The following is a 21,286-nucleotide window of genomic DNA, read 5'->3' as shown; positions in this document are numbered from 1 at the left end:
CTTTCTTACTTCAAGAGGGAAAAATCAGGGCACAGTCACAATCAAATCAGAGCAAAACCAAACACTAACATCCATTGTGTAGAATCCACTCCAGCATCTTCTGAACTCCTCCAGAGGGCTTGGGTCACTTCTCCGGTTCCCACCTGTACAGCACACATAGCTTGTCTTCTAGGCTCCGGCTGGCTGCACTCCACTGCTGCTGCTGTTCTTAGTGGTCATCCCACTGTACTGGCATGTCAAAAAACTGGGGTCTTCTGCTGCAACTGGCCTGCACTTTCACCAACAGCCTCTCACAGGCTTTTTCATGGTGCCAAGCTTCAAGCTCTTTGTATGACCCTTTCAGTCCTGGACCATCAACCACCACTGAGGCTGCACCTTCACCAATGGCCTCTCACAGTGCCAAGTCTCAGCTGCTCTCCGTGAAACCCTTCATGCCTTCAAAACCAGTGCCACCTGGGTGACTCTTACACATTACCAAGTCTGGCTGCAAACATGAGATACAAACCTTGGCTGCTTCTGGAACACAGCTTCTCTGTGCTCCAAGAACACTTCCCAGATATCACCTCACTGATGCTGGTATCTTAATGACTGCTAATGTCTTAGCTACATCTGGCCAGCATCAATTGTCCCAGTTGTCCCATGCAGAGGCTTAACGTCAATGGTGCTGTTCTCTTGTTAACTGTGGCTGATTCTTTAGCTCTGACTGACCGGAATGACAGAATCTCAATTCAAAAAATAGCAAATGGCCCTAATAGCCTTTAAATTTCCCTCTGCAACTTCACAAGCCAGGCCTCCATCTTCTGAACTACCCCCATATTTTTTACAAGATTAATATTTATTTTTTTCAGTCAACAGAGGCTTTTCCCCCTTTTAAATAGTTAATGTTTAAGTGCCCTATCTGCACATACACCTGCATGCCAGAAGAGGGCACCAGATCACATTATAGATGGTTGTGAGCCACCATGTGGTTGCTGAGGATGGAACTTGGGACCTCTGAAGAGCAGACAGTTCTAACCAGTGAGCCATCTCTCCAACCCCAGCTCACAATATTCTTATCTTCCAAGCTCCTAAAAGAACATCCCATAAAGATCTCTTTGCTAGCTGAAGTTCTAAAGTCCTTCCACAATCCTCCCCAAAATGGTCAAGTCTGTCTCAGCAACACCCCATTACACTTGTACCAACTTGTCTTAGTTATGGTTTCTATTGCTGGGACAAAGCACCATAAAAAAAGCAAGTTGGGGAGGAAAGGGTTTATTCATCTTATACTTCCAAACTGCTGTTCATCACCAAAGAAAGTCAGTACAGGAACCCACACAGGGCAGCAGCCTGGAGGCGGAGCTGACATGCAGGGGTTGTTTACTGGCTTGCTTAGCTTGTTTTCTTATAAAACCCAGGACCACCAGCCTAGGGATGACACCACCTACAATGTGCTGGGCCCTCCCCTATTGATCACTGAGAAAATGCTTTCCAGCTGAATTTCGTTGAGGCATTTCCTCAACAAAGGCTCCTTTCTGATGACTCTTAGCTTATGTCAAGTTGATACACAACCAGCCAGTAAAAATGCTGATCACTGATGGCAACTCGTTCCTGGTTCCCACGGAGTGTGTCCAATCAGGGAAGTAGTCTTCAAGGTCAGTGACCTTTAAAGCTTCTCAGATTAGCTTCCTAGGGTGGCTTGTGGCTGCTTTGACCTTAGATTAACTCAAACATTACCTTACAGTCCTATAATTTGGAAATTTAAAACTGGATCTCACTGGCTAAAACTGAGTTAACAGAGTTGCATACAGCAATGCTGGAAACCAACGAGCAGAGAGCCTTATTCTGCTGAGCACCCGGTTAATTCTTACATTTTCTAGCTTCTGCAGGCCAACTTCATTCCTTGGCGTTCCTTGGCGTTCCTTGGCTAGCAGCCTCCTTCCCTCTCCAAAGCCAGCAATGACCAGTGAAGTCTCCCTCACGTTGTTTCACTTTGGTGCTGACATGTTTGCCTCTTTCTACCATTTAGACACCCTCATGAGAACATTGGGCCCACATCAATAATTCAGAATAACCTCCATGGTTTTAAATCAGTTGGCTATCATAAAGCCCACGCCCCACGTTACTTCCTCATCAGTGGGCTGTACCATATTCAGATTGCAGACGTCTTTGGGGGAGCAATACTCTGTTTACCATGTCAAGTGATTACAGTGTATAGGAAGGACGAGAACTGTTGCTATACCCACACAAGACAGACTAGGAACATCACCCAGTGAGCAAGCTGTGCCTCACACAGCAGGGGCAGCAGTCAATTTTAACCATCCTGCACTGCCATCGGACTTGTTTTGTAGGGCCCATCACCTTGTTGACACATGGTGTTCTCATCTGGCTCTGACTGTTCTGGAAAGTGAAAACTGTACACTCTCCCAAACTATGAGAACCATTACAACCATCGCCATTGTTGAACAGAGTTCTAGAACAAGGTAAAGGTAAGACCTTTCCAGTTGTGATTTGTGCGATGCTCAGTCTGCACTTCTGTGGGCTATCTCTTAGATAAAAGATGAAACTTCCTGACACACAGGTTAAATGTCTTCAAAATGTGTTTTGATTGGCTAACACTTTAACTAACACACACACACACACACACACACACACACACACACACACGGTACAGTAGGGATAGCTTCCTGAGGATCTACAGGGCTACAAGAACCATAGGGACCACTGCACGGTGTTTCTCTCAGCATTTGGCTCAAGCCTAAATCACTTCACAATTTGTTAATGGCCTTAAGTTCACAACTTTCCTCCCCCAGCACCTGTTATGCTCAAATTGGGCACAATTCTTACGAGGGGAAGGTCTCATAAGGACCCACCTCCTCCCCAGAAGCTATAGTTAATATTTGTGGGGTTGGGGGTGGAAATAATACTCAACAGTGCTGTAGCTACTCTGTTGCTGTTGCTCAAGTAAATATTCCCCACTTGTGGTCATGTAAGCAACACTAATTAAATGCAGTGGTCTACAAAAAAAATTTTTGTTAGGAAAATGATGAGAGAGTAATAGACTGGGGAAATATAATCAAAGAACACTATGTATATGTAAAGAATTGAGACTTTTTAAGATGAACATATAGGGTCATTTGCCTGACATTAATACAAAAGCAAATCATTTTTGTTTTTTGTTGAGACAAAAGTTTCTCTGTGAGCTGGCTGTCCTGCAACTCACTCTGCAGACAAAGCTGGCCTCAGACTCATGGAGATCCACCTGCCACTGCTTCCCAAGCACTGGGACCAAAGGTGTGCAGCACCATACCCAGCAGCAACGGGACATAGGAAGTGGCTCTGTATACGTAAAACCTTCTCTGCAAAAACCAGTGAGTGTTCAAGGACTCGGATAAGGCAGTGAGTTCAAAGCTGGCAGCTGGGGAGCACACTGGTCCTCAGTGATACAAACTTCCATTTTGTCGGAAATGAAGCTAAAAACTGCCTCTAAGCGTTCAGTTACTATAAAAACACTTGAGATAAACCATCTTTCAAGGAAGTAGGTTTATTTGGCTTAGTGTGGAGGTTCCTGCATGAGTGTGAGCAGACCCACTCACAGTCCTGGTGCCTGCGGCAAGCAGGGCAGCATGAAGGGGAAGAAATGATGGGATGAGTTGTCATTTGACAGCAGCCAAAAGGCCAAGAGGCAGGCCAGTGTCCCAACAGCCCCTTCAAGGGCACTCCAGTGACCCAATTTCCTTCTACAAAGTCCTTCCTAAAAGTTCTACCATCGTCCCAAGGAGCCAGAGGCTGGGGAGCCAGCTATGACACATGACCTTTGGGAAGGGTATACATCCAGGATACCACAGTACACAACCTAACTTGTCCTTGGTCTTCCCTCAGCCTCTGGAAGCAGAGGCGACCAACCAACCCTACTCTTCTTCCATAAGCAGACTTTTCTGTTCTGTTATTCAAAAACAGGGTTTCTCTGTGTATCCTTGGCTGTCCTGAACTCACTCTGTAGACCAGACTGGCCTTGAACTTATAAAAATACATCTGCCTCTGCTGTGCTGGGGTTAAAGGCCTGTACTACCAACACCTGGATTTCATAATCAGACTTTAAAAAAGATTAAAAGTATCATCATCCCAGGTGTTGCCTCCCATCCCAAACGGTAGGAAGCATGTAGCTGATTATGTGACCAAGAAAAACATGAGGTCTAAAAGTACTGTGCATCATAATTTAGCTTCCAGCAGCTCAGGAGGCTAAGTCAGTTTTCAGAAAGCTGAGAGCTGCCTGGCCCAGGGTTCACACAATCTTCACGGTCTTCAGCATATCTGACAGAACATAGGTGTCGTCCCAACTCTGCCCAGGCTTCCTCAGGGTCCGCTCCAAAGCCTGGGCCATTTCCAGGAGCTCTGGTGTAGCAAGTTTCTGTTCTGGACGAAGCTGACAAAACAGGATCTCATTGACCTCGCCCTCAATCCGCCGGACATACAGGAGAGGGAAGGCGGCCTTGAGCCTAGCCAGCACTGAGTCCTTTAACCCCAAGTCACGACACACGAGGTTCAGGATGAAGATACCTGTAGAGCAGGAAGAGGAGACTGAGCGCAGATCCAGAGACATGCACCAGGGAGAATGCAAAGTCCTGTAACAGGGAGGCGGGTAAAAGACGGCTAGAAGATCTCACAGAGATACAGCACACGAAAGCATGAAGACTGTGAGCACAGGTGAGGTATAAAAACTTCAGCCTTACTTCTTGATGCTTCCTCACAGGATTCCCATATTTTAATATTCTCCATGCCTAAGAAATCTTTTCATAAAAAATTAATACCTTCCTTAAAAGATAAAATTCATCAGTTCCACAAGATGTTCTATTCTTGGCACACATACCACAAGAGTATTTTCTATCCAGTGAGAAGGCCAAGGTCATCCTGACTTCCAGCAATCATGATTCTAATCAACCCAGTGCACCACAGGCCTTGAAAATGCCAAATACCTAAGGGGCTGAGGACACAGGTTTAAAGTGACAAAGAACTGGAGCTCCAGCTCTGTCACTTTTCAAGTCACTCAGCCTAAGTTCCCTCGTCTCAAAGTGGCCCTATGCATACTAAATTAACGCAAAGCCAAGTTGGGGTGTCTGGAAACCATTGGAGTGGTAGAGTCACCAGGCTGCTTCAGTGTGAACTACTGCAGTCACCACATGATATGGTTGGCAGTCTACAAAAGCTGAACATCCTCATGAGCCCTGTGCAGCTCCAGCCCTAGGTAGGCATCTAAGGCGCCTACAAACAGTTACCAGGTAGCACATTCTAGACTATTCCTGGCAATACTATTCTATCACCCCCAAACAGTGGTGCTGGACAAATGAACTCTAGCAGTCACATGATCCCAACAGCAGTAAAAATGGACAATATAAACAATGCTATGGTTGAATCTCACAAACCTCAAGTTGAGTGAAAGGGAGCAGACGCTTTTAAGAATACAACAAACTAAGCCATGACAGTTAGCTTAAGGCTAACCTTTAGAGAGGAAGAGTTACTGAGGATTAAGGAGGCAGACTCCCAGAATGCTGGAAACATTTGTTTGGTGCTGGTAAATAGTCAGTCTGGGAAAACTAAGCAAACCACACATTTAAATGCAATTTGTATTAAAGAATAATCCATGTTTTATCTTTTATTATGTGTATACATGTTGTGGGGAAACTTCATGTTGTTAGTACAGAAACCTGGCATCCAGAAGAGCCTCAATTCCTCGCAGCAGAAATCAGAGGCAGCTGATGTGGGTGCCAGGCACCTAACTCGAGTCCTCTGTGATAGCAGCAAATGCTTTAACTCTATACCAACTCTCAAGCCCAAATAATTTGTTTTCAAAGACAAATTCCTTCCTTCCTTCCCTTCCAATCTCTAGTGTTTCTTACCTTCATGAGACAGGATGCTTTTGACCTTCTGCAGGAAAAGTTGGTCCACAAATGCTGGAGGAGGACAACTCATTCCCAGTGTTGGATCCTTACTGTCTACATCAAACATTATCACATCATAGTGAAGTGGTGCTGGGAAAGAGAAGACAGTGAGTCCTTGTCTTTGAAGGATGACATTTATGTTTCTGCTCTGAAACCTATTGTGAGCAACTAGGTCTGAAAGATGACGTGAATACTCTGCCTACTGAAGACATGAATGCTGTGGTTTATACCAGTCTTTCTCATCAAAGTTTAAACTATCCTACAGTACTGATGAGTGTGCATTCCAAAGGCAGACATTAACAGGCTCTTCCCAACATGAATGACTCATGCTATGCTTGTGGTTTTTAATGCTGGAAGAAGTTGAGTCTCTACATACTTAGAGAGTGTGGGATTCATACCCAACCATGTCAAAACCCCAGGGTGGTGCAAGAAAATCTGATAGGAGCTGAGAAGCCCGTGGTAGTTTTTGCCAGCTCACTAGGTAAATCTCAAAGTATAATCCAACTAAAACCCAGTCATGTTGCCAAAGCAGCTGACTAGGTCTTTAAGGGCTGACCAAGTACTCAGTAACTAAGCAGCATCACAGGACCCTATAGATGAAGTTGTAGAAAAAATGAGACCTATAGAATCTAGCACTTTACAGAAAAGTAATTTGTATTTTATCCTAGGTCTAAGGTACAAAGTAAAGCACTGAACTAGCATTTCACAACCTCACATGGCTGACACTGTGAACAGAATATTTTCTCCAATTTGTGACAACCATTTTAGCAAACCTTGCGAAATGTCTCTGGGGCTGTCTTGTGCAAATGCAATTTTATTCTATTTCTGACTTCACCTACAGCTGAATGATTTTAAAAAAGAAAAAAAGTAACAGAGAAAAAAACCTAACACATACCCTATCTTTCCTTCCCTTTCTTTTAACCAACTACAGACTCCAGCTTTCGCAGATTGGCAGGAAGTGGAAGTTAAAGGCTCCAAAGGGAGAACTAATGGTCTGCTATCGGTTGCCATATTCAGCAAAGCTAAATCCATAGCCAAATGCGCAGACAGGTGAGGGCTGACAGGATGTGGGTGACCCCTCCAGAGACCCCTGCAGGCCTGGCATTCCCCCAAACGCTCTCTTGGCTGTACCTTCTGCTCCTGCCAGGCTGGTGATGTAGTCAAGGCCATCTGCAATGTGAACCTTCATCCGGTCACTCTGTGAGAAGCCAAACCACTGGGTGGCCACTTCCAACATGGAGGGGTCAATCTCAACAGCATCGATACAGGACTTTGGGAAATGATCATGAACGAAGAGGGGGAGGCTACCCCCACCCAGGCCCACCAACAACAACGTCAGCGGAGTCTCTGTGATAAAAGAGAATTTCATTTTGTGATCTGGTTATGAAAAAGTTCTGTATAGGGAGAACAAGTCACGACTGTTGTTCTGCCCAGTGATAGACACAAGGATCCAGCCTTCCTGTCTCATCTTAGAACCTGAGGAAGCTCCAGACCTTTGACCTTTCCACCTTGGCCTCATTTTGACCAGATCAGGACAATGAAGCATGTGCTGTGTGGTCTCAAGAGTTCCTTGAGAGTTCCTGGATATCCCCCATCCTGGAAAATGGACACAATCTTATGGTCATAAAGCACTATGACCACGTCCTTCACCCAGCTCTCACCTCAGAGGGCAGTAACTACCTTTTCAGACACCCCAACACAGTAAAAATAATCCACTCAAGTTCTTTAAAGCAGAAAATAAACACCCTAAGCACAGAGAACCACTGTAACCACAAGAGAACTAAAGATAAAAAACAAACAAGACACTAAAAAAAGAGCTAGCCCCTGAGGTTAAATCAGCACACAGTTAGGGAATGCAGGTGAACATGCCTGTGGATGAACACATCAAGCTTCTTATTAATGATAAAGTTATCATTCTAACTATAATTAAGATTTATATTTTGAGCCAGATGGCGGTGGTGCACACCTTTAGAACCCCATCTTTGGGAGGCAGAGGCAGTGGCAGTTGGATCTCTGTGAAGTCCAACCTAGGTGTCCTGAAACAGAGTGAGTTATACTCTGTGGAACAAGTTACACAGAGAACTCTGTCTCAACAAACAAACAAAAAACAGAACAAACAAACAACAAAAAACAAGAACAAAACCAAGCCATTTATTACCCAATGCCATTGGAAATGAGCTGAGATAAATCTACCATCCAGTTAACATGAGTATATGCACATGTGAAAATTTACAAATAACTTAAAATTTTATGGATAACTTAAAATCTGTAAGCTTCACATACCTTACTGAATATATTGTATACTTTAAAGCAAAATTAACAGGAAAAAAAAACCAAAACTCATACTCCCATACGGGCAGCTATTTCAAGATGGCAGGCTGTTTGAGGCAAGTTACCTCCCGGCTCATTACTGGGGACGGTGGCCGAGATGAGAGGATGGGAAGCTATGGGCATCTGTCAAGTCTGTAGTAACTGCTTAAGCTGCACAGCCGCACGCTCACTTCTGCAGGCTTAGAGGCACCGACTGAAAGGCAGTGGCATCTTACCTAAAAGTAGCTCTGGGTTTCTCAGCAGGGCCAGGCCAGCAATCATGGCTTTATGGTGTTCACAACAGAGGTAACTCCTGTCAATGGACTGCCCTGGGGCAGGCGGGAAGTCCTCGGAAATATCAGCAGTTTGCTGTTTCTTCTTGTCCTTTTTCCGTTTCTTCTGGGCTAAACAAGAGAGTCACATTACTCAAGTCCCATGCTTCTAAGGCTAATCCTTGGAAATCAGGGAATACTAGCAACTGGGTGCTGCAATAGCTTTAAACTGAAAGAGCCAATTTTAAAGTAAGCAGATTGACTGACATCATACAGTTGGCCTGTAATTGGGTATTGAGGAAAAATGTGTATCAGAGAAAGTTCAAAAAATCAGTCCCTCCCCAAAAAGACATAGCTGTTTTTCACTTATTATGTATACAGCATTCTGTCTGCATGTCTGCAGGCCAGAAGAGGGCATCAGATCTCATTACAGATGGTTGTGAGTGAGCTGTGAGAATTGAACTTAGGACCTCAGGAAGAGCAAACAGTGCTCTTAACCTCTGAGCCATCTCTCCAGCCTCCGACATAGCTGTTTTAACAATCACCATACACCAATGCATACCAAGTAGCCAGAAAAGGTGCACAGCAAAGGCACATTCAAAACCTGGAATAATTAAAGGACCTTCCCTCTGAGGCTGTCAGACCAGTGAAAGGAGGGAAGCTGGCTTCTTTTACAGAAATGTAAAGTCACTGCTACCTCCTTGACACCAATTACTGTATCAGCACCCTTTACTCTCAGCACCTCTCAACTGCTTCCACTGCTTGCCTGTGAAGAAACTGAGTATATCCGGTATTCAGTAAAGTACTCTGGTATTCAATAAAGTACCCAGTTATTAGGTGGTACAGGTAAGAAAGACATGAACTTAGGAATTCTTGTCCCCTGTGTATCACCTTTCTACTATCTCCTAGACAGCACACTACACCACCCCATTGAAAAGGAAATCAGTAAGGGTTTGTCTATCTTGTTGATTGTCTCAAAGAACCAGCTCTTGGTTTCTTGATTCTTTGTATTGTTCTCTTTGCTGCCAATTGATTGACTTCAGCTCTGAGTTTATTTCCTCCCGTCTATTCCTCTTGGGTGTGTTTGCTTGTTTCTTCTACAGCTTCCAGATGCACTTTTAAATCATTGGTATGAGAACTTTCCAATGTCTTTATGAGGGCACTTAGTGTGTTAGAAACTTTCCTCTTAGCACAGCTTTCACGATGTCCCATAAGTGTGGGCATGTTTGTGCCTTCATGTTCATTGAATTCTAGAAAGTCTTCATTTGTTCCCTGACCCAGTGACCATTGAGTAAAGTTGTTTGGTTTCCATGAATATGTAGGCTTTGTGTTGTTGAAGTCCAGATATGGTCAGTTTTGGAGAAGATTCCATGAGGTGCTGAAAAGGTATATCCTTTTGTGTTCTATAGACTGTTGATCCATTTGAATCATAACTTCTGTCAGTCTCATTATTTCTGTTTAATTTCTGTCTCAATTGGTGAGAGTGGGGGTTGGAAGTCTCCCACTATTACTGTGTGAGGCTCAGTGAGTGACAATGCTGGCCAGTGGTGGCGCACACCTTTAATTCCAGCACCCAGGAGGTGGAGGCAGAAGGATCTGAGTTCAAGGCCAACCTGGTCTACACAGTGAGTTCCAGGACAGCCAGGGCCACATAGAAGAAAGCCAGCCTTAAAAATCAAAAACAAAAAAAGCTAAAAACTTGACAATGTAAAAAAAAAAAAAACTCAAACTGAAAAGAACAAATTTTTTCTTCACCAATTTGTGGTGCAGGACAAGATTATCATAAGCTGCAGCCAGAATTACAAATGAGAGGTGTGAGCCCACAAGCATGGAAAATGCTCTAAAGGCAAAAATCATTCTAACAGTACTGGACAGGGTGAGTCCATGACCTCAGAGGTCTAAACTCTCCCTCCAACTTCTTCCAGTCTTGCTGAGAGAACAGCATGGTCAAGCAAAAGCAATGACTGGGAAACAAAGCATCCAACTTCAGATTCTCTGTGACCAAAATGAAGTTATACTTGAGAAGAGGAGGACAGAAACTTTTACTTTTTAATCTAAATAATGTTTTTTAAACAAGTCTCATTCTGTAGTCCTGTCTAGCCTGGAAACTGCTTTGTAGGCCAAGCTGGCCTGCAATAATCCTCTGCCTTCTGAGTGCTGGGATTAATGCACTATACCATCAAGGCCAGCCTTAGTTTACTCTAAGTGTATGATTTTAAACTGGTCATTAGATAGGCAGGCAGGCAGGCAAGGCAGGAAACGGTAATACAAACAGACATAGCCAGGAACAGGGATAGATAAAACACTCGTGATTTCTCCACTGGTGAGATATCTAGGCAGCATCATAGACACACTTCAGAGTGACCCTCAGTGGTTAAGAACACTGGCTGCTCTTATACAGGAACAGAGTTCAAGTCCCAATACCCAGGCCGGACAGCTCATAGCTGCCGTCAACTCTAGCTCAAGTATCTAATGCTTTCTTTGGGTCTCCACGGGCACCTGTATCACACACATGCCAGTGTGCACATGTGTGCATACACACAGACACACGATTTTTATTTATTTTTACTTAAAAATAAGCCATAGAAAGAGAAACTGAGTGACCTGAGGGAGGTCTGGATCTCACTGCCAACACTGAAACATTAGACAGTCGTGGCCACATTCATTAAAACATAAAATAAATTTAAATTCAAGACAGTGTGGTGGCTTATGCCTTTAATCCCAGCATAGGAGATGGAGGCAGGACTGCTGAAAGTTCAAGAACCTAAAGAGTATCACTATCATAAAAAAATACATAAATAAGTAAAACTCAATTTTTAAAAGGCACCAGTCACACCAACCATATTCCATGTGCTCTGCAGCCATTTATAATTTGGGATTACAATACTGGATGCTCAGAAACTAAGCATTTTCTACTAACAGTGCTGGACGAGATGGCAACTAAGGCACCTACCTCTAAATCCCTTTGAAGGAGCCAAGTGCAGGGCACACTATGGAGGAGGGCACACTATGGAGGAGGGCAGGGCACACTATGGAGGAGGGCAGGACACACTATGGAGGAGGGCAGGGCACACTATGGAGGAGGGCAGGGCACACTATGGAGGAGGGCAGGGCACACTATGGAGGAGGGCACACTATGGAGGAGGGCAGGGCACACTATGGAGGAGGGCAGGACACACTATGGAGGAGGGCAGGGCACACTATGGAGGAGGGCAGGGCACACTATGGAGGAGGGCAGGGCACACTATGGAGGAGGGCAGGACACACTATGGAGGAGGGCAGGGCACACTATGGAGGAGGGCAGGGCACACTATGGAGGAGGGCAGGGCACACTATGGAGGAGGGCACACTATGGAGGAGGGCAGGGCACACTATGGAGGAGGGCAGGACACACTATGGAGGAGGGCAGGGCACACTATGGAGGAGGGCAGGGCACACTATGGAGGAGGGCAGGGCACACTATGGAGGAGGGCAGGACACACTATGGAGGAGGGCAGGGCACACTATGGAGGAGGGCAGGGCACACTATGGAGGAGGGCAGGGCACACTATGGAGGAGGGCAGGACACACTATGGAGGAGGGCAGGGCACACTATGGAGGAGGGCAGGGCACACTATAGAGGAGGGCAGGGCTTGTGCAACCTTCATGTTTCTGGGTCATCTTACAGGGGCACAAAGGGATGTGTGCGGAGGGAGCAGCTTATAAAACAGCCTTCCTTTAACCTGAGGCACAAAAGCCACCATCAGGAATATTCGGCTTTGCCATCCCTATTCCACTTCCAGCTGGGTTCCACAGCTGTGATCCCTCACCTCTGTGAGACACATCCTTCAGCAGTCTGGCTTCTGACTGCACCACGTTCCTGTTGCTGAGGAAGATGAGCCGCCGGAAGTAGCGCCTGTCTTCCCCTTGCACGTCCTCAATAACATAGTCACCACTCAAGGCACTATGGGCTTGGTGCTGAACAGTCCGGACCCCAATGTCCCCGCCCACAGACAGGAAGGGCACCTAAAAAAGACAAAGATATGGCAAAAGCATCAGCTCAGTTAACAAGTATGTGATGGTACCCACCCTGCTTTGGCATGAACATGAGGCCTTCCCCACGCCAAGGACAGCACAGCTCCAAACACTTGTCTTTCTACTCTGCTGCTCTCCTGGGCCTTGCGGTAGAGCTCGAGAGGTTTGCTCACTTTAGAAACTCGAGCACACAGAGATCCTCTAAACACCAGAGACCTGAACCTGGTGCTGCCCGAGAAAGAAGCAAGACGTTCATCAGTAAACATGGATTCTCCACAGCCCAGGACAATAACAAATGAGAGAACCATCTCGAAGGGGCTGTGATGTGAGGACTGAACAAGAACAGAAATAACAGAAGCCCGAACAACCCCTCCTTTCCCCAGTCAGCCGCATCTTTGGCACATCTGTCAGAATAAGAGCACATCCCCTAAGCGTGCTCCCTCCCATCCTTACTCGTCTCCTCAACACCTTATCAGCATGTTCTGTCAGTGATCCCTGCCCCTGCAGACGTGGTGATGAGAGAAGCTCTCCAGCGAATCTAGACCGTAGTGAGATGAGTCTCTCCAACTGATAACAATCCCAGAGCCCAACAAAAATAAATCAGAGTCATGGTTAGCTCAGGTCAGCCTGGTGGGCAGGACCACAGGCTAGGAACCCAAGTAGAACCATCAACATGACGCTGATCCTCCGGAGCCCTGGCTTTCCTACAGTCCTTTCTTACAACAGACCTGTCAATTTCTTGTGGTGACAGATGTCAACTGAAGTGAGCTGGTTGGGTCCTCTCTCTTTTATATCCTTGCATGATACTTCCGAGACACAAAACCAGGGAAGTCCATTTAAAATGTGGAGAGGAGGGGCTGGAAAGATGGCTCAGTGGTTAAGAGCACAGGCTGCTCATCTAGAAATCCTAGGCTCAGTGCCCAGCACCTACATGACAGATTGTAACTGTCTATAAATGTAGATCTATGGGATCTGATGCTCTCTTCTGGTATGCAGACATATACGCAAAGACCCATATACATAAAATACAACCACCACCACAGGCTCCCAACCTCAACACCTAGAGTGGATTATCTCTCTCTGCCCAGGGACATTTACCTATCACCTATCAGTGACTCTCCAAACTATGGTCAGATTCTAGTCCAAATTTTCTTTTTTTTTTATATTTTTTATAATAATTTATTATTATTTAATGTGTACTGGTATATTGCTGGCATGTCTCTGTGAGGGTGTTGGGTCCCCTGGAACTAGAGTTATAGACAGTTGTAAAGATGCCAGGCGGGTGCTAAGAATTGAACCCGGGTACCCCGGGTTCTCTGGAAGGGCAGCCAGTGCTCATAACCTTAGAGCCATCTCTCCAGCCTCTCAGTTAACAATGTTAGCATACAAAGTGATGGGTTTCATCATGGTCTCTTTATGAGTCTCTGTCCTTACGCTTTGTTCTCATGTGTTCCCCTCCCAGGTCTTAGCCTATTAAAGGCTCCTCCTGCCTTCCTGGCTGCGAGGGGGGGCTCCAGCCCCAGTGAAAGCTGATGTCAGAGTTTTGGTACCTGCTGCTGGGGAGGCATCCCAGCGGGGGCCAACTCCATGACTCTGGTTGACAGCTCTGCCTGAATGTTTTCCATGCTGCCATACTGCTGGCCTCGGTGAAGAGCCACTGTGACCAGCCTCCTGAAGCCTGCACTGGCTGCCAGCTGCTTCCGGCCCTCCTCCATGCCAAAGAGCCACTCAGTCTCCCGACCCTGGGGTACTGGAATAGACAAGATTGGTTACAAAGGGTGCTGGGGAAATGTTCAAGCTCCACAATGAATGTCCACATGGCAAACCCAGTCACTGCTCAGAACCAACTCCTTTCCCATGACCCACTGATAGGTTAGCAATTCCCGAAGCACAGCAGCCCATCAAACACAAAGCAGGACTACGGGTAACACAAGTGTGGCTTTGTCTGAAGGGAAGGGAGACAGGCAAAGCACGCACACACATCAGATAGTGCTGTTTTTCCATGCAGGCCTAACTCCAAGCTGTTTACAAATACAAATACTGGAATCCTCACAATGGCCCAAGACGAAGGTGGCATTATTGAGAAGCACAGAAGGTAAATTATTTGTCTAAATTCATACTGCTCGTGGATGCAAAGCTCAACTCAAACCAGATGGTCTGGCCATTGCCACGCTCCTATCCGCTCGCTCCTTTGTTCACTAAGGAAGGCAGTAAGGATTATAAAATACTTGAAAAGGTGACTCAGTTCTCAAGACACCAGGTTTCCAACATACCCACACCTTGCATTTGCCTAGAACATTCCAGTTTTCCTCACTTCTCCAGCTCTTCTCATCCCGCCATCCCTCTGGCGCCTCCGCTTCTTTACTCAGCGAGAGTGACGTCCACACACTCACCGCCAGCATCCTTTCTAACACTTTCACTTCCTGACTATACAAGAGTTACAGTACCATTCCATTTACAGGGAAATTAAGGCACATGGGAAGCAGTCACTTTTGCTGGGTCACATCACCAGCAAGTACCTAAAGCTGGGCCTGGATCCCAAGAACCCGCAGCGGAGTTCCATCCTGTCTGCTGCCTCCGTAAGTCCGCAAAGTGGCTCTCCATCTGGAGTCCAGCAGCACACGCCAGCCAGAACTCGGCCATGGTATCTCAGCTGGCACCGGCCAGCCCAGCCTTGCCTCCACTTATCCAGTTCACAGAGGAAGTGACCTTTCAATGCAATGTGTCTAAACTTTCACTATCTCCGGCCACCATCTCAATTCTCAGACTTCATTAAACCTTTAGAATAGACTGTAAGTCCAACATGGTTCCTGGAGAGCTACTACCCCCTCTTCATTAGACCTTGGCTAATCTCACCTTAAGATAAAAAAAAAAAACAAACATGATGCACCCAATCACCAATACCCAAGCCCAGCCCTAACCCCCGGAATCCTGCTCTTCAGGGAAAGAGGCAGAGCAATCCCAACTCACTGATAAAAATGGCAAAATGATTGTCCCGCGATGATTTCACAACGGGGTCGTCCACCACGTGGAGAGTGTAGCGTGGCTCCCCCGTGTCCCCACTGCACAAGTCCAGAGACACACTCCCCAGCCCGGCTTTGCGGCGCAGCTGACTGCACAGCCAAGCATAGTGCTGCCGCTCCCGCACAGCCTCGGCCAGCCGATCGGCACTCTCCAGCCGTACAGGCTTGCCCTGCTCCTGAGTACACAGCTCAAAGATCTGAAGGGCAGACCCAGGGACGGGCCTGAACTTGGTCATGACGAAGGCAAAGACAGGCAGGGAGAACCGAGGCTCTGCTTCAGACACCTGGTCCTGGCTGTTGGCCACTTGGTGTACCCTCACCATCCACCCCTCCCGAGAGAAGTGACCCACTGCTTTCTTCAGGATGTGAGCCTGAGCCAGGGAGATGCAGAGGTAGCGACCGCCCACCTGCAGGACACGGCCAACCTCAGCCAGCATCCTGTCCACCTGACGCAGTGTCTTCTCTTCCTCGTCTGTCAGGACGGCGTCCAGAGTGCCCTTGTCCAACACCACCTGGAACGTGGCATCTGGAAACTCCATCTGCGTCATGTCCATCTTCAAGAAGCTCATGTGGGGCCGGCGGCTGCCATTGCGTTCTCTCATTTGCTTGATGACAACATCGCTGATGTCGATGTTCACTATATCCTGATAGCCCACGTCATAGAGCTGCTCACTGAGCTCTGAGTTGCCACATCCGATCACAAGCACCTGAAGGAAAAAACATGAACAAAATGCAAGTGACCAAGGCAAAGAAATGTGCTTTCAGACACCTCGAGGACTAAAGTCTCAACTTCGGCTACTTCAGATTCTCCAAAGACAGAGGCACTACTGTGAGGAGAAAGCAGCATTCCAGTTAACTTGAGGCGCCATCTTGAAACTAGCAATGCAGGTGTGCACAATCCACTTCCCAGCACAGTCATGCCTGCGGTCCAAAACAAAACTGTAAACGTTCTTAAAATACTGTGGGGTTTTTTGTTTTGGTTTGGCCTTTTTTTTTCCTGTGTTACTTGACTGCATGGTTCTCAGGAACAAGCCTTGCAGATGACAACCTCTTCTTACAATATCAAAAGCAAGACACACCTAAGAGGAATTCTCTAATCCAAACAGTATTTTGCCACAGTAAGGGACAGGTGAGAACAGGCTGTGATGTGTGCTATTCAGAACTTTACTGTGCAGCGTGGGTGATGGTTCAGTCAGTTAGAGCAACTCCTGCTCTTGTGGAGGGCCCAAGGTCAGGTCTCAGCACACACGTAGTGCGGCTCATAACTGCTGGACCGCCATCTCCGTCACGTGATGGCCTCTTCCAGCCTCCACGGCCTCCAGTACTCACTAGATGCACATAAACTCAGGCAGGCAAACACTCACACCTACATAATAAAATGAGGAACTTTGTAGGAAGTTGCAAAATCCAAACACCAGTAGAAACCTCATCTTTACTGTTACAAACATAGGCTGACAGAACTGTTTCAACGGCTCATACTTCCTGTTTCCACAGACAATAAACTACAGTGTGTAAGGATTCAGAACCTGCTCCCATCCCAGATTCCATCCCATGCTATTTAGCTACTTTTCTGAAGCCAAAGTTAAAAAATCAAATTGTTGTGTCTTTGTGGCACATTCTCCCATTTATCTTTCAAAAGCTCTGTTGTCACCATCTTTAGATAGAAAAGCATAGTTCCGTGAAAAAGTGAAAAATGAGTAAACTTTAAATCTCCATTTGCCCGCCTACATGTGTGACCTCCAGTCACCTGAAAAACTATGTACACAACTACCCACCTGAATTTCCTGAGAATAAAAGGCCTGCGCATAGCAGACCTTAAGTCTTCTTCCCTACCACCACTACAACTTTCCCACACCTATTTAACTTGGAACTTTTCACTTTCAGAGTCTGTGAAGTTTATGCCTTCCCACTCCTGTAGCCTGGGGGCCAGGGACAGTGCCTGAAATTTGATGAGCACTCAGTAGTGACTTAATAAATAAGCATATACATCTATAAAGCCCCACGACGCTGCCTAGTCCAAACTTATACAGTGACATAACACCCTTTCAGCCACCATTCCAAAACGGGTTGAAGATGAACTTTAAACTGGAAATCTTTAAAAGGCTATTTGTAAGGTTGTCAGTTAGCTAAAATGCTGGACGGAATCCTAAAATTATGGATCCGAATGGGGTCCCCACGCCTGCCTGTCTCCTAAATTTAGGATTTCTATCTTCATTCCCCAGAGGGCCGCCACGCCGCACGCCTTACCTTTTCCTTGGGCTTGATGTATTTATGCAGCACCTCGCACAGTTCCAGATAGGTTCCGTACCATTCGAAAGCTTTTTTTCCTCGATGCTGGAAGAACTTCTCCCAATAGTCGGCAGAGCCAAACTCCTTGGAACTTTTAGGTAAGAGATTCATGTTCCCACCGTGAGCTGCGTCTTCGAGACTGCTCCTGGTGACAGATCACCCCAGGAAGCACCCACCGAGTGCAGCAGCAGGAATCTTAGCCGCTACAGACCATAGGTTCGTTCTACACTCCAGACCCAACAGAACCGCCCTGTGCAGCACACGCACAAACGGCCCTCTGAGCTTGCCACGCGCCGCCCCCTTTTTTTTTTGCACCCAGAGTCCGCGCCCCACGTGCAGCCGTCCCACAGTCCCACAATCCCACAGCTGCTTTCAGAAGCTAGAAACCATATCCGGGTAAGAGGTCTTGTGATTGGTCAGGCGCCCAAACCAAGCCAGCAGCTCATTGGTCACTGCATCTCATTCCTGGTACTTCATTGGTTGAGATTCTCTGGCTTGATGGTGGGCGTCGCGCGCTCTACCCAAGCCGGAAGAGGTGGGCGGGACTTCCTGCCAGACTCCGGGCGGAAGAGGCCGACTCCTGGGTGCCGGGAGTGGCTGCGCACGCAGCCTCTGTGAACTGCGCTCTACCTTTCTCTCCCGGCTGAGGGCGCCCGGGCCCTAGCAGCTGACCCGTGCAGGAGCAGGAATCTCAAAAAGAAATCCCTTGTTCAGAAGGATGTTGGCTTTGGGGTCCAACGATCATCTCTTCCTGGACTTATTTTGCCACCGTTCTTGGTCAGGTCAGAGGAAAATGACTTGACTGCTTTTTCTGCTCCAAAATACAGGGCTCTGCTGTCAATACAGTAACAACGCCGAAATTTCAGGAGGAAAGGCTTAATTGATAATTAAGAAGTGCCTCCCTTTCCACCTCACCCTTCAAAACACAGTAACCATTATGAAAATACTCATTTTATCATCGCCTTCCTTAAATTGTCATTCAATTTATGTCAACTGTAAAGACATATTTTATGTGTCTAATGAACAATAACATCCTTTTAAATGTTCGTTTTATGAAAACATCCCAAGGAAGTTCCTAGTGAAGAGCTGTTTTTGAAAAGACGATGAAAGAAACAGCTCTCACGATAAAGGAATAAGAGATGGAGCCAAATATGAGTGACCATAGCCCAGGAACTCAGATTTAGGTTCCTCAAATACCATGGTCCCATGAGGTAGCAATTGCATGAGTTTTTTATAGTAACACCGCAAAAAGTAGTAAAATGGTACACTTGCAAATACGTTGGTGAGTATATTGGGAGAGCGGGAGAGCGTTACAATCAAGTAGGGAAAAAACTAGAGATCTGTTCCTATTTTCCAAAAACCTTACCTAATGATCACAGAAGATGTTGCCATGTACAGAGGAGGACACTAAGTAACTATTAAAGGGCCCGAAGATGTCCTAGGATAATTTGGCTCTGGACTTGCAACCTTTCAACCTCTTCAAGGTGAGGTTTCAGTCAATGAGCCTGAGAACACAATCCTTTCCAGAGATTCTTTTTCACACCCTGTAGGCACAGGGCTAGCACAATGAACAGTTAGAGTAGACATAAGTCTTAAAGTATTCTTCAAACATTTCAGAATCCTCTATTGGACGTTTTTATTGAACATTTTTTCATATGATATATTCTGATTATGGTTTCTCCTCTCCCAACTTCTCCCATCTCCTCTTCACCTCCTCAGTTCCATGACCTTTCTCTCTAAATAAAACACAGTATTTTTTAAATATTTATTTATGCCAGGTGTGGGAGCCACGCCTTTAATACCAGCACTTGGGAAGCAGGTGAAGCTCTGAGTTCGAGGCCAATCTGATTTACAAAGTGAGTCCAGGGTAGCCAGGGCTTATTACACAGAAAACCTTGTCTCAATATATATATATATCCCATATATATATATACATATATATATATATATATATATATATATATATATATATATATATATATATATATATGCTGTTGTTATTTTTACTATCATTATTATATAGTGTTTTGCCTGCATGTATGCCGGCTGGCCAGAAGAGGGCACCAGATCTCATTGCAGGTGGGTTTGAGCCACCATTTGGTTTCTGGGAATTGAACTCAGCACCTCTGCAGTCAGTGAGAGGTAGCTGAGATTTCTACATCTTGATCCGAAGGCAGCAGAAGACTGTGTGCCACACTAAGCATAGCTAGGTTATATGAGACCTCAAAGCTCACCCAGACAGTGAGTGACACACTTCCTCCAACAAGGCCACACCCACTCCAACAAAGCCATGCCTCCTAATAGTGCACTCCCATGGGACCAAGAATATGATCCAAGTGCAGCATGTGTCTGTGGGGACTGTTCCTATTCAAACCACCTCAGTGTCTAAAATCTCTGTCTCTGCACATCGTCTAGTTGAGGCTCTCTGTATCTGTTCCCATCTGCTGTAAGAGGATGCTTCTCTGATGGCGGCTGAGCAAAGCACCGATCCATGGTTATAGCAGAATGTCTGTGGGAGTCATTTTATTGATATGCTACTTTAGTAGAACAATTTGTATTTAGCTTTTCTTTAGACCCATGACCTACCCAGTCTAAAGTTCATTGCCACCAGCAGTGTCAGACATGGGTTTCCTTATCCAATGAGCCTTAAGTTGGTTTCTCCCACAACATTTGTGCACTGGCAAGCCTTGCAATCAGGTTACCATTGTAGACATGGGGTTTGTAGCTGGGTTGATATCACCTTTCTCCTCTAGTAGTGTGCAGAGTACCTTCTAGTACCACACTAGTCTGTTGGGGTGAAGGCTATCTGTAGGGCTTCTTAAAACAGTAAATGGATGAGTTGCCCCACCCCCAGATCCCAGCAAGGAGTTGGTTCTTTAGTTCAGGGATGAGAGCCAGAGGTTTGTTTCTAACAAGTCCACAGGTGATGCTCTACTGATGTCAGATCCCTGCAGGCGTGCCCCTTAGCACCATCTTGCTCCAAGGCCATGCTTTGAAAACCACAGCTCTAAAATGTCAGTGAGTAATGAGTGAAAATGGATATGGTGTGAGACTGGATAGAAAGGCAGGGCAAATTAAGGAGACATGAGAAGGAAAAGAAGTCCCTCACCTTAGAATGGGGTCAACACAAAACAGCAACGACACAAACCTTAGCACAGCTGATAAATCCAGAATTACCTACAGAGATTATGCTAGCTTTCCTAAAAATATATCAAACAAGGGTTTTTTTTTTTTTTTAATGCCAAACAATGATGTGAAAAAACAAACTGCTTACACGGGGCCTGGTTGCTTAAACCCCTGGGTTCAACCACGCCAGCGCTCCTCTCTCCAAGACCAAACAATACACCATATAAAGCTACCTTAAAATTTTCATTTATTTAAAAAAAATTTAAGCTGAGGAAACTAAACAAACAGCTTCATATTTCTGTACATAATTCTGAAGCTTTGCTTAATTGTTAATCCT

The 21,286-nt window shown here is 45.9% G+C and overlaps 1 protein-coding gene across 2 annotated transcripts; it reads right to left on the bottom strand.

Moving 5' to 3' along the window:
• Nucleotides 1-3,516: 3,516 nt before the first annotated feature.
• METTL13 (methyltransferase 13, eEF1A N-terminus and K55) lies at nt 3,517-18,051 on the bottom strand. Of its 2 annotated transcripts, XM_080933270.1 has the most exons (8): nt 17,782-18,051; nt 15,482-16,241; nt 14,062-14,261; nt 12,307-12,502; nt 8,462-8,629; nt 7,047-7,262; nt 5,874-6,005; nt 3,517-4,536 (listed from the first exon to the last, which is right to left on the bottom strand). In XM_080933270.1, the coding sequence occupies exons 1-8, from the start codon at nt 17,932-17,934 to the stop codon at nt 4,262-4,264; spliced, it is 2,100 nt and encodes a 699-aa protein (XP_080789396.1). In that variant the 5' UTR covers nt 17,935-18,051; the 3' UTR covers nt 3,517-4,261. The 2 variants fall into 2 exon arrangements, with proteins under 2 accessions (XP_080789396.1, XP_080789397.1); XM_080933271.1 differs by lacking the exon at nt 17,782-18,051 and having other exon boundaries at nt 15,942-15,957.
• Between the last annotated feature and the right edge of the window lie 3,235 nt (nt 18,052-21,286).

This window comes from Micromys minutus (assembly GCF_963924665.1).
Source record: "Micromys minutus genome assembly, chromosome: 1".
NCBI classification, from domain to species: Eukaryota; Metazoa; Chordata; class Mammalia; order Rodentia; family Muridae; genus Micromys; species Micromys minutus.
The sequence above is the reverse complement of the archived record's forward strand: the minus strand, read 5'-3'. Positions and strand labels throughout refer to the sequence as shown.